This window comes from Myotis lucifugus, unplaced genomic scaffold (genome assembly GCF_000147115.1).
Source record: "Myotis lucifugus unplaced genomic scaffold, Myoluc2.0 scaffold_11, whole genome shotgun sequence".
Classification (NCBI taxonomy): domain Eukaryota; kingdom Metazoa; phylum Chordata; class Mammalia; order Chiroptera; family Vespertilionidae; genus Myotis; species Myotis lucifugus.
In genome coordinates this window covers 12,914,384-12,930,261 of record NW_005871059.1, presented here as the reverse complement: position 1 = coordinate 12,930,261, position 15,878 = coordinate 12,914,384, and the positions used below count along the sequence as shown (strand labels likewise).

At 40.9% G+C, this 15,878-nt stretch overlaps 1 protein-coding gene across 17 annotated transcripts in view; it reads right to left on the bottom strand.

Annotated features, from left to right (window-relative positions):
• AHI1 (Abelson helper integration site 1) overlaps positions 1–15,878 on the bottom strand; it is a 215,986-nt gene that overhangs the window by 60,935 nt on the left and 139,173 nt on the right. For 11 of the 17 annotated variants that reach the window (XR_001347206.2, XM_023750222.1, XM_023750218.1 and 8 more), the window contains one exon: positions 9,774–9,829. The exons of 2 other annotated variants lie outside the window; for them this stretch is intronic. Coding sequence is in view for 13 of the 15 variants with exons in the window: in XM_023750222.1 (XP_023605990.1) it covers positions 9,774–9,829 (56 nt within the window). In the remaining 2 variants the exon portion in view is untranslated. Of the gene's footprint in view, positions 1–1,530; positions 1,621–4,289; positions 4,327–9,773; positions 9,830–15,878 lie in introns of those variants that run through there. 4 more of the 17 variants (XM_014451896.2, XM_023750233.1, XM_023750225.1 and 1 more) reach the window with 3 other exon arrangements.

Below are 15,878 nucleotides of genomic sequence, written 5' to 3'. Positions count from 1 at the left end.
GCCCTTGACCAGAACTGAACCTGGGACCCTTGAGTCCACAGGCTGACACTCTATCCACTGAGCCAAACCGGTTAGGACATCTTTAAGATTTCTTTTAAGAATGTCCTGTGCACACCCTTTGCCAGTTTTTCTATTGGTGATCTTTTCCTTGTTGATTTTTTATAGTTTTTTATATGTTAAGGGTATTACATTAATTTTATCTGTCATATGTTTTATGAAATTCTTCCCCATCTTAGGCTATTCTTTGTTTGTTTTTTCTTTTTGACACATGGGCACACCTCATTTCATTGTGCTTCACTAACAAACTGAGGGTTTGTGACCATCCTCCAGTGAGCAAGTCCATGGGTACCATGTCCCCAACAGGCTCAGAAAGTGTAGGGCAAGTTAAATTAACAAGCATTTTTAGCAAATAAGAATTATTTGAAAGTATTTTTTAAAATAAGAGAGGAAGGGAGAGGGAGAAACATCAATGAGAGAAACATCTATTCGCAGCCCCCTACAACCCGCCCCCCCTGCCCTCACTAGGGATTGAGCCTGAAACCTGGGCATGTGCCCTGACCAGGAATTGAGCCAGCATGGGAAGATGCCCAACCAACTGAGCCACACTGGCCAGGGCTAAACATACTTTTATATGCACGGGAAATCCATGTTACTTGCTTTATTGCGGAGGTCTGGAACTGAGCCCCCAATATCTCTGAGATATGACTGCACATCATTTTAAAGTTTCTATTATTTAAATCTAAAAATCTGTTTTAAATGTTTTCTGATCCTAGTATCAAGATGAAAAAAATAATTCCTTAACCCATGATTCATCTACATGCCTTCTGTACAATTAGATTTTAGTTTTTTATAATTAAAATCTGAAAATACTGATAAAAATTTTTGAACCTATTTCTCAGAAAGTGACAATAAAAGTAGACATGCTGGAGCCTTACCATCACTTTCGGCAGACGAACACCACTTGTACCTAATAGGGAAAACAGGCCTTTGAAAGGCCTTCCTCATGCTCCACCCTCTTCCGAAAACATCGCCCTGCAAACACACTTTGTCCCACTTGACTCTCTTAGTGGGAAAAGTGCCCCCCCTCTTGTTTCACATTCTAATCCTGTGTTTCCTTAGGTCCCCTAGGACTTCCCTCTTATCTATACCTTCAATGTCTCCCCTCAAGGAACTCTTTCCCGTTTGTAAATATTCTTGTCATTCCCCTCTCTATAAAGACCTTCTCGACCTCCTGTGCTTTCCACTAGTTACTGCCCCGCATTTTCTTTCCTTTGAATTCAGCTTCTTGGAGAAGCAATCTATTCTGAAGGTCTTTCCCTTTGGGCTGGAGACAATCTGATTCATGCTTCCGGGACTCTCCATCAAACCATCTTCTTGAAAGTCACAATTGCTGCTTCTCGATTACCAATCCTGAAGGGCACTTTTCGGTTTTGATTTAACCTCTCCTCTCTTTGGCATTTGTCACTGTTGACCATACCTTTCCAACATCTTTTCCTATCGACTCCATAACACAACTTTCTCCTAGTTTTCCTCTTAGCTCTACTAGGGTGACTTTTCGGCCAGTTTGCTCATTCTTCCTCACCTGCATAGCCACGGCTCTGTTCTTTGCCCACTTGAGAACTACAGGAGGGAAAGATCAGCAACAGGGAGCCAGTAAGAATGCTGCTAGCTCTTATCTAAGACAGTGGCAATGGAAATGGGAAGGGAAATCAGTGGGAGGACCTGAGAGAAAAACATTTGACGGACTATATGAGTGATTGGGGGGGGCGGGGGTGGGGGCAGAGGAGGCGAGAGACAGGGAGTTGCTCAAAATAATGCAGACATAAAACTTTAACTGGTTGGGCTCTTCTTTAACCATGACAGGGTCATTAAGGAGGTAATTAAGTTTAAATGAGGTCATAAGGGTGGGGCTCTAATCTATAGGACTGGTGTCCTTATAAGAAGAGGAAGAGATGCCAGAAATCTTTATCTTCACACCTGCACCAAGGAAAGGTCACATGAGGGCACAATGAGAAGGTGGCCACCTGCTACCCTGCTGCAAACTTGAAGTTACAGCTTCCAGAAATGTGAAAAAATAAATTTCTTATGTGGAAGCCACCCAGGTTGTGGTATTGCTATGGCAGCTTGAGAACACTAATGTGGAGATGTATAGGTAAGTAAAATGAAGTCAGATGACTGAGAAGGAAAAGGTCAGAAATTATAAAGATGAAAGAATGAATAAAGTATATTTAAGAAAAGAGTAGAATGATGAGTGAGAAAGGTTGAAAAGGAGTATGACACCAGGTTAGTGTTCTAACAGCTCTGGAAAAAAGACTGATGATTTACAATCTTAATCAGTTTGAAGTCCACCCTTTCAGCCTATCTACGGGAAACCTATGCTGTAACGTTAAAGTAAACTCAAATGTCTGTGCAGGCCACAGTGTAAGGTGAATGAGGGAAGCTACAGTCAACACAACAGCACTGTGACAGGCTGGAGGTGGGCGACCAGCCACGGGAGCAGCCCACTGTCTCAGCTCCAGCTGGCAGATGCCATGGAAGAATGCACAGTGTGGATTATTTTCAAGAGAAGTCAGAAGTCTACACTTACTAGTATGTAGACTCTTTTTGTATTTGGACAACTAATGAAATTACACACACGCACAGTGGACTCAACCAAAGATACCAGGAAAGAAAACTTGAAAAGACATAATAAAACATCCAGACCTTTGATTACAGCTAACAAAGTAACAGGAACCAGATTTGCTGAAAACAACCAAAAAAACTGGACAAAATATACGAACCAACAATTTTCAAGACACTAAATCAGAGACAACAAAGAATAGCGTTCCCCAAGATAGGGAAAGTAAAGGAGATGAGCCCTATAATTGCCCAGTTTATCACGTTTATCACATGTTTCCAGGCCATGGCACAGGGAGATGAAACCTGCATGGAGCCTGGTGACAACATGAGTAAGAGCTGACAGTCTGGGGAAACTAAAGTGGGCAGAGTTCAAGAATGCCAGAGGACACAGGCTCATGGTAAGCAAACCTGAAGACCTACAAAGCACTGATGAGCGCATGTACTTAGAAAATTCAGGAGCAGGGCCTGTGCCCGCCAGCTGGCTCGGAGAGCCTCACCACTCAGAGGGCACTGGGGGAGGGATCATGTCAGTATTGAAGAATAGGTAGCCCTAGACCAGGGGTGGGCAACCTTTTTGTGAGTGCGTGCCAAAACCAGCAAAATCTCTGACTCAAGATTCTTCTGCGTACCAACCCTAATTTTTTGAGAACATGTTACGCCTACTTTATATCTCTTAAGGTGTAGGTATGTGAAGAACCTTGAAGAAATAATAAAATTCATTCGAGTGACAAAAACACAGTATATGATGATGAAAAATACATTTATTTTTTAATGTATACATGCTATGTAAAATTATTTATTTATCTAAGATGCACCTACACTGAATTTATCTGAAAAATAAAAAAGTCGATATTAAGAAAAAATTGCAAATGGAAGATTATAAGAGAGGGTTTCGCGTGCCAGCAAAAATTACTGGCGTGCCATGTTTGGGTGGTTACCCACCCCTGCCCTAGACTAAACATGGTTCCAGTCCCACCCTAAAAGCAAGACCTGAAAGGATTATACAGTTTTCAAGCAGCTTAACCACATTCCAGACAGAGCTCAAGAATATTTCTGGGAATACAAAAATATCTAGCAGCCAATGACAAAAATTTCAGTGTGTGGCATCCAGTACAAATTTACCAGCAGTGGGGGGCAAAAAATAAGAAAATATAACCCATAATAATAATAATAAAATACCACAGGCAACTAACCCAGAAATGACACAGATGTGAGAATTATCAGACAAAGACATTATCGCAATTGTAATTGTATTCCACCTGCTCTAAAGGTAAAGTAGAAACATAGAAGATATAATAGAAGACCCAAACTCATTTTTTAGAGATGAAAATTAAAATGTCTGAGATGAAAAATATTCTGGATAAGATTAAAGGCAGAGTAGATATTGCAAGGAAAAGATTAAACAACTTGGAAGACATAGCAATTGAAACAATCCAAGATGAAACACAGACAAAAAAAATTTAAAAAATAAACAAAGCATTAGTGAGCTGTGGGACATCTTTTTTTAAGATATGCTTTTATTGATTTTTTTTTTTAGAGAGAGAGGAAGAGAGAAACATCAATTGGCTGCTTCCTGCATGGCCTCACTGGATACCGAACCGCAACCCAGGCATGTGCTCTTGGCACATGGAATGACGCTCAACCAACTGAGCCACACTGGTAACATGGGACATCTTTCATATGGCTTAACATAGATGTAATTGGAACCTTCAAAGAAGAGGAGGGAAACAATTGGACACAGAAAAAGGAAAAAGGCAGAAGAAAAAGTGGCCCTAAATGTATCAAATTTGATGAAAGCTATAAACCTACAGAACCAAGCTCAACTAACCCCTAGCACAAGAAATACAAAGAAAATCACAACTAAGCACATCATCATTAAAGTGCCCAAAACTAGTGATAAAGAGAAATCTTAAACATAGCCAAAGTGGGGGAAAACATGCTATGCAGAGGAACACAGATAAGCATAACAGTCTATTTCTTGCTGGTATCTTTCCAGTAACAGACAGACAAACAAACAAACAAACAAATAGCAAATCTTTCAACACAGAACTGTATATAAGATGAAAACAGCTTTCAAAAAGAAAGGTGAAATAGACCTTCTTAGGCATGCAAAAAGTAAAGGTATTCATTTTTAGCTAGCCAACACTACAAGATATGTTAAAGGGAATTCTTTAGGCAGAAGAAAAACGATAGACGGAAATGTGAATTTACATTATAGAATGAAAAACATTGGAATTGTAACAAAATGGACGAATATGTAAGACTTTAATATTTTTTATCTCTTCAAAAGATGGCAGTTTAAGCAAAAAGAAAAATAACAGTGCAGTGAGTGGCTTATAGCATATATAGAAATAAAATATATGAATACAGCAATATATTGCCATGTATAAAGAACTATGGGGAAAATATGAGAAAACTGTCTCACCAAAAAGAGAATATCAATAAAGAAACAGAATTTACAAAAGAAAGAACACCAAATCTATATAAACTCTTCCAAAAAACTGAAGGGATGGGAATCATTCCCAACTCATTCCATGTGGTTAGTTTACCCTGATACCAAAACCAGCCTAAAACATAACAAGGAAAAAAAAAACTATAGACCTGTGTTCCTCATGAACAAAATGCAAACAATTTTAAATAAAATTTTAGAAATCAAGCCAATTTATGCTAAGAATGAAAGTTGGTTTACTATTTAAATATCTATGTTATTTACCACATTAAAACATTAAAAAATGCATATGGGTATCTTAACATGCAGAAAAAGTATTTGACAAAAATCCAACACTCATTCCTGATACAAACTCTTGGAAAACTAGAAAATGGAGGAAACTACCTGAAAGGGCATTTATGAAAAAAGCTCTATAATAATATCATAATTAATGGTAATAAAAAGAGACCGAATGCTTTCCCACTTATTTTCCATAAGGTCAGGAAGAAGAATGTCTACTCTCCTTGTACTTGGGTACAATGGACTCAGTTAAGTTAAAGAAATAGAGATGACCTTTTGGGTACATATTGGGCTATAAATAGTATTCACTAGCCTATGGTTTTCAAGTCATGAGAAATGTATCTTAATTCATCCTGATTCTAAGAAACTACGAGTACAGGGAAAGCCCAAAGGCTTTAGATGAACTGGAGCATTTAGACATATCTGAACTTCTCATGAAAACTTAGTTTCAGAAGCTCCTCAAACACTATGTTCGAAAGGAGAAGCCAAGCTGCTCTGACAGCCTTGAGAAGCTGGGATGTTTGTGAGGCTTTTTGAAATTGAATCTGGAGAGTATGGCAAGGATCTCTGCATCACCTGGAAACAGGTATCCAATGTAGTCAGAGTGACTACAGTCTTTCATTCACATATTAGGTAAAAAGTTTAAAAAACCTGTTAGTTCAAGGACAGTGAGAGCATTGTTTCCATGATGTATTAAATGTGGTCTGCCCTAATCAGTTTGGCTCAGTGGATAGAGCATCAGCCGGCGCGCCTCTTAGGGTCCTGGGTTCGATTCTGGTCAAGGGCATGTACCTTGGTTGCGGGCACATCCCCAGTGGGGAGTGTGCAAGAGGCAGCTGATCGATGTTTCTCTCTCATCGGTGTTCCTAACTCTCTATCCCTCTCCCTTCCTCTCTGTAAAAATCAATAAAATATATATTTTTTAAAAAATAAAATAAATGTGGTCATTTTTTTTGGTTGTTGAAATAGAGTTTGTCCTTATTGTTCCAGTTGATTCTTAAAATATTTTTTATTGAGTTTTAGAAAGAGAGGAAGGGGGAAAGAGGGAGAGAGAGGGAGGGAGGGAGGGAGGGAGGGAGGGAGAGAGAGAGAGAGAGAGAGAGAGAGAGAGAAAGAGAGAGAAACATCTATGTGAGAGCAAAACATCAATTGGCTGCCTATTGCACACCCATTTTTGGGGATCGAGCCCAAAACCAATGTGCCCTGACTGGGAAATGAACCTGCAACCCATTTGGTGATGGGATGACGCTCGACCAACTGAGCCACCCTGGCCAGGGCCAGTCTACTTTTTCATATGTGTAATCTCTCGTGGAGTATAATCTCCTCAGGGTCAGTAACTGTATTATCAACTATTATATAAAACTAGAGGCCCGGTGCACAAAAATTTGTGCACTCGGGGGAAGGTACCTCAGCCCGGCCTATGCCCTCTTGCAGTCTGGGACCCCTCGGAGGATGTCCACTGCTGGCTTAGGCCTGCTCCCTGGGAGATCGGGCCCAAGCTGGCAGTCAGACATCCCTCTGACAGCCCGGCAGCCTTCGGGGGATGTCCACCTGCCAGCGGGGAGCAGGCCTAAGCTAGTCGGACATCCTTAGCACTGCTGAGGGGGCGGGAGAGGCTCCCACCACCACCACTGTACTGGCAGCCGTCAGCCGTCAGCCTGGCTTGTGGCTGAGCAGAGCTCCCCCTGTGGGAGCGCACTGACCACCAGGGGGCAGCTCCTGCATTGAGCATCTGTCCCCTGGTGGTCAGTGTGTGTCATAGTGACCAGTCATTCCCAGTCGTTCTGCTGTTAGGGTCAATTTGCATATTACCCTTTTATTATATAGGATAGAGGCCTGTTGCATGGGTGGGGGCCGGCTGTTTTGCCTTAAGGGTGTCCCAGATCAGGGTGGGGGTCCCGCTGGGGTGCTTGGCATCCTGGGTGAGGGGATGATGGGTGTTTGCAGGCTGGTCACACCCCCTTCAGGGTGGGGGTCCCCACTGGGGTGCCTGGCCAGCCTGGGTGAGGGGCTGATGGCTGTTTGCAGGCTGGTCAAGCCCCCCCCCAGTGGGGACCCTCACCCCATGGAGGTTTGGCCAGCCTGGGTGAGGGGCTGATGGCTGTTTTCAGGCTGGCCACACCCCCTTAGGGTGGGGGGGGTCCCCACTGGGGTGCCTAGCCAGTCTGGGTGAGGGGCTGAAGGCCGTTTTCAGGCTGGCCAAGCCCCCCGGCGATGGAAGCTTCCAGCCTCTCCTTTTTTTTTTCTTTTTATTCTGGGATTTATTTACCTTCTACAATTAAAACTTTGTAGCCTTGAGAGGAACTCAGAGCCAGCCAGGGCGGGTGGGAGGGAAGCCTCCTGCTCGCTCCAGCTCCGTGGTCACGGCCGGCTGAAAGCAGGTAACTGGGGTTTATTTAACTTCTATAATTGAAACTTTGTTGCTTTGAGTGGAGCTCAGAGCTGGCCGCGGCGGGAAGCTTGGCTTCCTCCATCATTGGGGCAACCAAGCCTCCTGCTTGCTCCAGCTCCGTGGCTGCCAGCCGCCATCTTGGTTGGGTTAATTTGCATATAGTCACTCTGATGGGCTGGCGGGCGTGGCTTAAGGCATAGCGAAGGTATGGTCAATTTGCATGTTTGTCTTTTATTAGTGTAGATTTCAATTATTCAGAGACTGGAACTGAAAACATACCTGGCAGATAAAACAAAAAACAGAAAGACCTGGGATGTGTTTGGACCTTTTGACAGATAAGAGGGAAAGCCTGGAAAGAATGAAAAGCACAGATGAGGAAAGAGAGGGCCTATGATCTGGTACCGGATCACAGCCTCTCAGACCTTGTTTCTCCTCATGGAAAAGAGGGTTCAGAATACTGGTCTGCATCTCTCCCAGGGCAGTGGGGAGACTCAAATGTGATAATGTGCGTGACTATGCTCTGAAGCGATACAGGGCTATATATAGTGAATACATTTTCTCTGTCAAAAAGAAAGATTTTAAACTTATAGCCAAATGGTGTGTTACCAAGGAGCCTGACAACACTGAATATAGTTAAACACACACACACACACACACACACACACACACACACACACACACACCTGGGAATCAGGAGACAAATGGTCTTGGTCCTAGGCTGACATAAATGTGTCCTGTGCAATTTGCACAAGACCTTTCCTATTAGTTTTCTTGATTATAAAACAAGGGATACAGAAAGAATTTCTAAAGCATCTTCTAGGTCATGATTCGTGACTCTTTTAAGTGCCATTTAAAACTCATGCTTATCTCTTGTCTGTAGACTGAAATATTATCTTATAAAAGAATGCATGCTTTCATGTGATAATTCCTGTAAATTAGACTGTAATCTGAATCAGAATTTTTGAACCGGAAGACATTATTTTTCAAAATGTCAAAGCGTATAATAGGGTTAACTTGAAAAAGTATTTCCTTGAAGGAAACGCAGCAGGGATTATCTGTGTGCACGTGTGTAAGCATGCACTTATGTGTTACGGGGGTGATGGGAGGGCACAACAGATAGCTAATTTGTTCTAGCATGTTTGAGGCATGTAATAGTTTGCTAGTAATGTGAGTATAAAGTTTGGGCTTAAAATTAGGTACAAAACAATCTGCCATAACAAAAACTGAGAAATATTTGGGGAATGTTTTGATGTAATTTTTTGAAGTTAAAAGAGGAATTTTCTATTTATGTATTAAGTGATTCAGCAAGTGACAAATAAAAATACAAAACTTCCTAGAGATCTTTTAAAATAAATACCTCAAAATAGATTGCTCAAATACTTTAGACATTTGTAGAAAATGTACAATGCTAGTGTTCTGGGTACTACCTTTTTTCTTTAATGCCTAAAAATAGACATGTCATAATTTTTTTTTCACCACATAATCTACTTGTTTTCAGTTAATGTCATTTCAAAAGTTACTCAAACTAAGATAAATGACAAAATGGGTCCACAGAAAGAAAACTTTAGTCTGATATTTTAACTTAATTTCTTACAACTTTTCATACACTTCCTCAACGTCCAATCATTAAAATATTCTCCTCAAAGCAGCTAAACTCTTTTATCTTATATTATTTTTAATTATTTTTTTTTGTTAATCCTTACCCAAGGATATTTTTTCATTGATTCTTAGAGAGAGTGGAAGAGAGACATCAATGTGAGAGAGACACATCGATTGGTTGCCTCCAACAGGGTTGGTGACTGAGACTGCAACCAGGTACGTGCCTTTGAACCCACGACCCTTCAGTCCACAGGCCAATGCTCCATCCTCTGAGCCAAACTGGCCAGGGCAACAGCTAAATAAACTCTTTTAAAAACTAATGATCTGAAATTTAACTAAGAGTGTGATGTTTTGAAAAGGAAAATGAGAAATTGTCCTAATAAAAAATGCCAACTATCTATCACTGTAAATTATTTAGGAAGAGAAGTTGCTTACTGTGTCATAGATTCTGAGCCACATCTGAAATCCTGAGACTTGTCCTTGTTGACGGACTATTGTAAAAGAAGAAGAAAACAAACAGTAAGTCAAAAATTAGAGAAGATGATCAGGTAATATTCACATGCTGAAAACCCATCAACTTGCTGAAGGAGGAGAGAGCATGCCAGGCTCTGAACACAACTAAACCAACAGTTCTCTTAAGTGCTCTGTAAGGAAAGCCAGCTTACAGGCGTGTGGCAAACAGAGTCCTACAGCATCAGCCTAAATTAATCTAGTAATACTATATGGTTTGCTACTTAAGTTCTTTGCATCTTGACTTCGTAATCTCTTCAGTATATTCTATATTTTCACAGTCTACTCAACTATATGTAAAATATTGAATCAGAGTTCTTTCCCCCCTGTCCACACAACCTCTCAGACAGTTGTTTTGTGACTTCCATTCCTCTTCATGGATACCCTTGATTTGGAGAGGAAGGGATGAAGAGAGGAAGACGAGCAAAGCAAAAAGATGAATTAAAAGGATGAGAACCTAGAGACTCCTGCTTCCTCAAACCTCTCAACTTCTTACTGATGCTTTTAAATTTAGATGCAGCGAGACTTAAACATGAAAGGAATGATTAGTGGAATGATTTTAAGTGCTCTTACTGATTAAATGGAGATTAGCCAAGAAGAAAATAACTCATAAATAGCTTTGTAAAAGAGAAATGGGCCATGCAAAGAACTCATCCAAATATTTCTTATACACTTGAAGAATGAGTGGAAAATTAAGTAAGTGTTCACTTAATGCTTGCTGTAACTAGCACACCAGCTTAAAGCAAATTTGATATAAAAATACTATAGCCCCATTTTTACAAGCTGTTTATATAATCCTGATATCTCTACCTTTTCCATATAATTCAAATTGGTAATTTGTTTATATCCACTTTGTAGGAGTTTTTTAAAAAAGAGAGAGAAAAACAACAATAATCAGGGTTGGTGGTTAAATTCTAGCCTTGGTTCTGTCATTAATCCTCTATGTGACTGAAGTAAGTCGCTTCTCTTGGGGGTCTGTTTTTTACTTGAAAATGGACAGCAGGAGCTCAGAATGGAGGCATGAACTATCACAGCACCATTCTCTATTTTACAAATGAGCAAGTGGAGGCCCAGAGTCACCAAGGGTATAGAAGTTGCCTAAAGGTTACGATCCTGCCTTTCAAAATGATTTAACAACAAAATAATTTTTCAGTACAAATTTGTTTGGAAGCCTCGTATATAAACACTTAAAGGTAGCGGTACTCTAGGTAAAGCAAGGTTTGGTGGCCCGGACACCTTGTCCCCCCGCCCACCCTAGAGCCGAGGAATCGAGATCTACAGAGAGTTCACAACTGGACTAGACAACTTCCTCAGGTCTCCTCTATTCCTCAAGTTCTGTTTCCAGGAGCACAGTTTTACGATTTTAAATAGTCATATAGATTTGATTCTTTGATCTTAAAAATTTATTATAATGTGAGTTGTATTTGATGTTAAATCCTCCAATTACAATGCTTTCACTTAAGGACAAAATATTCCTCTGCATTAAGATGCAGTTTCCACACATATACTAAAAGGTGAAGACCTTCATTGTGATTCATGATTTGTAGTTTTGGATACTAATGTTACCCATTAAACAACACATACTTGTCGAACACCACTCTACCAGTGAGGCACTGTGCTGGACACCAGGGATACAAAGCCGGGAGGCTCAAGGAGGTTGTACTCAAAAGGGGACAGGCATGGACACAGCTAAGGAGGCAGAGGGAGATAGACGTTATGACAAAGGTGAACAGGAAATGTGTGGGGGAAAAGAACACAAGGCTTGAATTGTAACTGAGGCTTTTGAGAAGGATTCAGAGGAAGGAGCGTTTCATTAGATCTTAAGGGATAAATTGAAATTCTGATAATTGGAGAAGCACCAAAAACGACATAGTTCAAGAAAATGGGGTGAGCAAAGGTTTGAGGGTTGTGTCTGCAGGGCAGCATACTCAGGAGCCTGTTTTGGAGGATGAGGAAAAGTAGGTCAAAACTTCTACTGGGATCTCAAAAAAATTCATGAAATTTGGACTATGTGGACAAATGTAGAGTCAACTAAGATTTCTGAGCTGGGAAGTCATGACTTGATTTCCATTTTAGGAAAGTCTCTCCAGCAGGCAGGTAAAAGGAACATTAAAGGCTGGAGCATGGGAGAATCAAGACTGCTGTAGGCAGGGATCAGGGGGCTGTTTCATAGCAATGCTCTTCCCAAGCTCTTCCCCCTCCAAAAAACCTGGCATCCTTTATTGACTTCCACCCTTTATCCTTTTCATTCTTTACACTTCATTATTCCCATGGATTCAACAGCACATTTATGCTAATGACTTCCAACTCTATACAATGAACTCAGATCTCCTGTTTTCTTCATACTGATTTGGCAATCGTTAGTTTTCACCAAATCTTATAAACATAGTAGTTTTTCTAAAACAGCTGGATCCATAAATTTTCATCAAAAGTGGCTTTTAAGTCTGAGTTCTCTTTTTTTTGAAAGATATATATGTGTGTGTGTGTGTGTGTATATATATATATATATATACATATATATATATATATATATATATATATATAATCTTTTTGAGGCCCAGTGCACGGGAGGGGGGGGGTCCCTCAGCCCGACCTGCACCCTCTCCAATCTGGGAGCCCTCAGGGGATGTCCTACTGATGGTTTAGGCCTGATCCCCGTGGTTCTCTGCTCTCTGTGGACCTGCTTGCTCGACGCCACCGCAGGCCCTGGTGTCTGCTCGCTGCGGGGGACTGCTTGCTGCTCGCCCCTGCGGTGAGGGCTTAAAGGACTGGGGGACTCCGGTGGTGCTGAGGGGACTGGGCGCCACCATCTTGTGGCTATGGGTGCCATCATCCTTGTTTCGAAGTGATGGTCAATTTGCATATTCCATTTTTATTAGATAGGATTGATTTTTTGGAGAGGAAGGGAGAGGGATAGAGAGGTAGAAACATTAATAATGAAAGAGAATCATTGATTGGCTGCCTCCTGCACACCCCACACTGAGGATCGAGCCCGCAACCCAGGCATACTAGTATGCCCTGCCCGGGAATTGAACCGTGACCTCCTGAGGTTGATGCTCAACCACTGAGCCACTTCAGCCAGGATTAAGTCTGAGTTTTCAAATCTCTCCTGAGCCCCATAGAAGCCTTTAAGAGGTTTGTAATTGGCTGCTGTACATATACTCAAACTTCATGTGTCTCAAAAGTGAAATTCTTATTTTCTTATACATAAAGGTGTTCAAAATGGAAACCTATATTTCTCCTTTTCCTGCATGTGGATTTAGTTACCAAATCCTAGTTTCTCAATGTTTGGCTTGGATTACTGCAATAGCCCTTCCTGCTCCTACTTCTTCTACTACTGCTTTTCCCTAGTCTTTTCAGAGTTTCTAGAATGAGCTTTTGAAAGAACCAATTTGATGTCTTCTTCCATGCTTTACATCAGTGGTTCCCAACCTTTTTTTGGCCATGCCCCACCTAAGCATCTCTAAAATCCTGATGCCCCCCACCCCCCGGGACATATAAATCTTATTATTCAAAAGGGAACTTCTATTCATGTGGAGGAAGCCTAAAAGGCCATTAACTTGGTCTAAACAAGCTTCCAAAGAACATGGCATCCATGAAAGAGAAAAATAAAAGAATGAAAGGACAGTTAAAGTACTGAGGAAGTAATCACTAAGAAATTGTTTAAAAAAATAATATAAGTGCCCATCAACAGATGGATTAGAATGGATTAGAAAATTGTGGTACATCTACACAATGGAATACTACGCTGCTGTAAAAAAAGAAGGAATTCTTACCATTTGCAACAGCATGGATGAAACTGGAGAGCATTATGCTAAGTGAAATAAGCCAGTCAATGAAAGAAAAATACCACATAATCTCACTCATATATGGATAATGAAGACCATTATAAACTGATGAACAAAAGTAGATACAGAGGCAGAGCAGCATCGAACAGACTGTCAAACTACAGCGGGAAGGCCAAGGAGGTTTGGGGGGTGGTGGTAAGAGATCAACCGAAGGACTTGTATGCATGCATATAAGCATAACCAATGGACACAAGACACTGGGGGGTAGGGGAGGTTGGGGGAAGATCAAGGGGGGAAAAAAAGGAGACATACGTACTACTTTTTGTAATACTTTAAAAATTAAAATAATAATAATATGAAGCGATATGAAAAAATAACAAATAAAGTTTCAAAACATATCATAGAGAACTGAAATGCATAAATATGCCACAATATGTATTTATATACTGTATATAAGGCCCCTAGAACCATAAGAAATGCAAAAAATTCATTGTATTCATTGTTATAACTCATTCTTGAATTGCTCCCCATAAAAATCAAATTGCACCCCTGTGGGGCATGTGTCCCATGAAGGGAACCACTGCTTTACATCCTTTGTTGTCTCCCTACTGACCTTTAGGATAAAACCCAGCTCTTAAACATGCCATACAAGAACCTTCCTGATTCTATCTACTTACTTGTTGAGGTTCCGCTCTGTTTTTAATTTTGCATCCTAAGCTCCAGCCATGATGAAATATTTGTGGTGGCCCAAGTGTATAATGCCTTACAATATATCTACTCAGTTTGCCTCAAATGCACTTTCTCCTACAAAGCTCAATTTAGAAATGAACTTCTGTGGAAAGCTTTTGCTGATTTCATTATGCTTAGGTCAGGGACCATTTCTATTTATTCCCCTAGCATTTAATATAGAACTCTATCAAAACACTTCTATTATACTGTAAACCCCTCTGATGTTTGACTATCTACCTCCTCTTTTGAGAGAGAACTAAAGAATTACAGAAATACAGAGAAGGCAGGCATGAGAAGCTGAGGCAATTAAGGTTGAATATCTTCTCTTCAAGAAAGCATGGAGACAAAGTCAAGTAGGAGTGAGAGCTTAAGAGCTTGAAAAAGGTGGACATTATTTTGATCAGCCAGGAACTGTAAGGAATGGGATAGGGAGTCAATCTGGAAGGACAATGAATGAATGGTCAAGACCATGGGCTTCATTAAGGCTGGAATCAGAAATAGACGCAGACAACCAATACAATTATGTGACTTTCTTCAGCAATGATAAATTCCAGAGTAGAAGTGAGAAAAATGGATAACTGGTTTACCCTCAGGCCTGGGGACTGATAAGACAGGTGTGCAAAGTCACACACACCAAGCACAATGTATACATCTGGCATCAAACAGATAAATAATTGCTTCCATGCATTTATTTCCTGGTGGTCTAAATGACCTGGATTGGGGAGAGTGAAAATTGATTGCAGATAACCAAAAAGGCAGGAAACATCAGAATACCCCCCTTTAAAAAAAAAAAGAATGTTTTTATTGATTTTAGAGAGAGAAGAAAGAAGAGAGGGAGAGAAAGAAAAGTGTTGTTTGGCAGCCTCCTGCACACCCCCCACTAGGAATTGAGCCCACAACCTTGGCATGTGCACTGAACAGGAATCGAACCGGTGACCTCTCAGTGCATGCGATGATGTTCAACCAACTTAGCCACACTGGGTAGGCCCTCCCCCCAGCCCCTTTTGAATTCCTGCACACTAAAGAATCATTTGGATCACCCAATTCATCTTTTAGGCAGAACTATTCCCTAGAGATGGGAGATTAGGGAAGAAACCTGGAGACACTGGAGGAGAACTGGCAGTTTTACGAAGTCCACTGTCACCCTCTGTGCACTGCTGAACATCTGCCTGTGTGCTACTCCATCACTGCTGATGTCCCCGACAGGGGTCAGGTCTGACCTCAGTACAGTTGCTCCTATTGGTTTACCCGATCCTTTATTCAGTAAACATTTAGTTATACCTGCTTTGCACCTGATGCTGGTAATTCAATTTTGAACAAAATAGCACCTGTCTTCAAGGAACTCTTAGCCCTTTTACTTCTATCCAAAAAGAAAGAAAGGAATAGAAGAAAAAAGTCATATGCATGAGCCATGAGAGGAGAAGCAGTAAGAGATGCTTTTCCTTTTGACCTAATTTCCTTTACCTAATCTTTTCCTTCTTCAATCTTCATTATACTTACAGTCTGTCAGCAG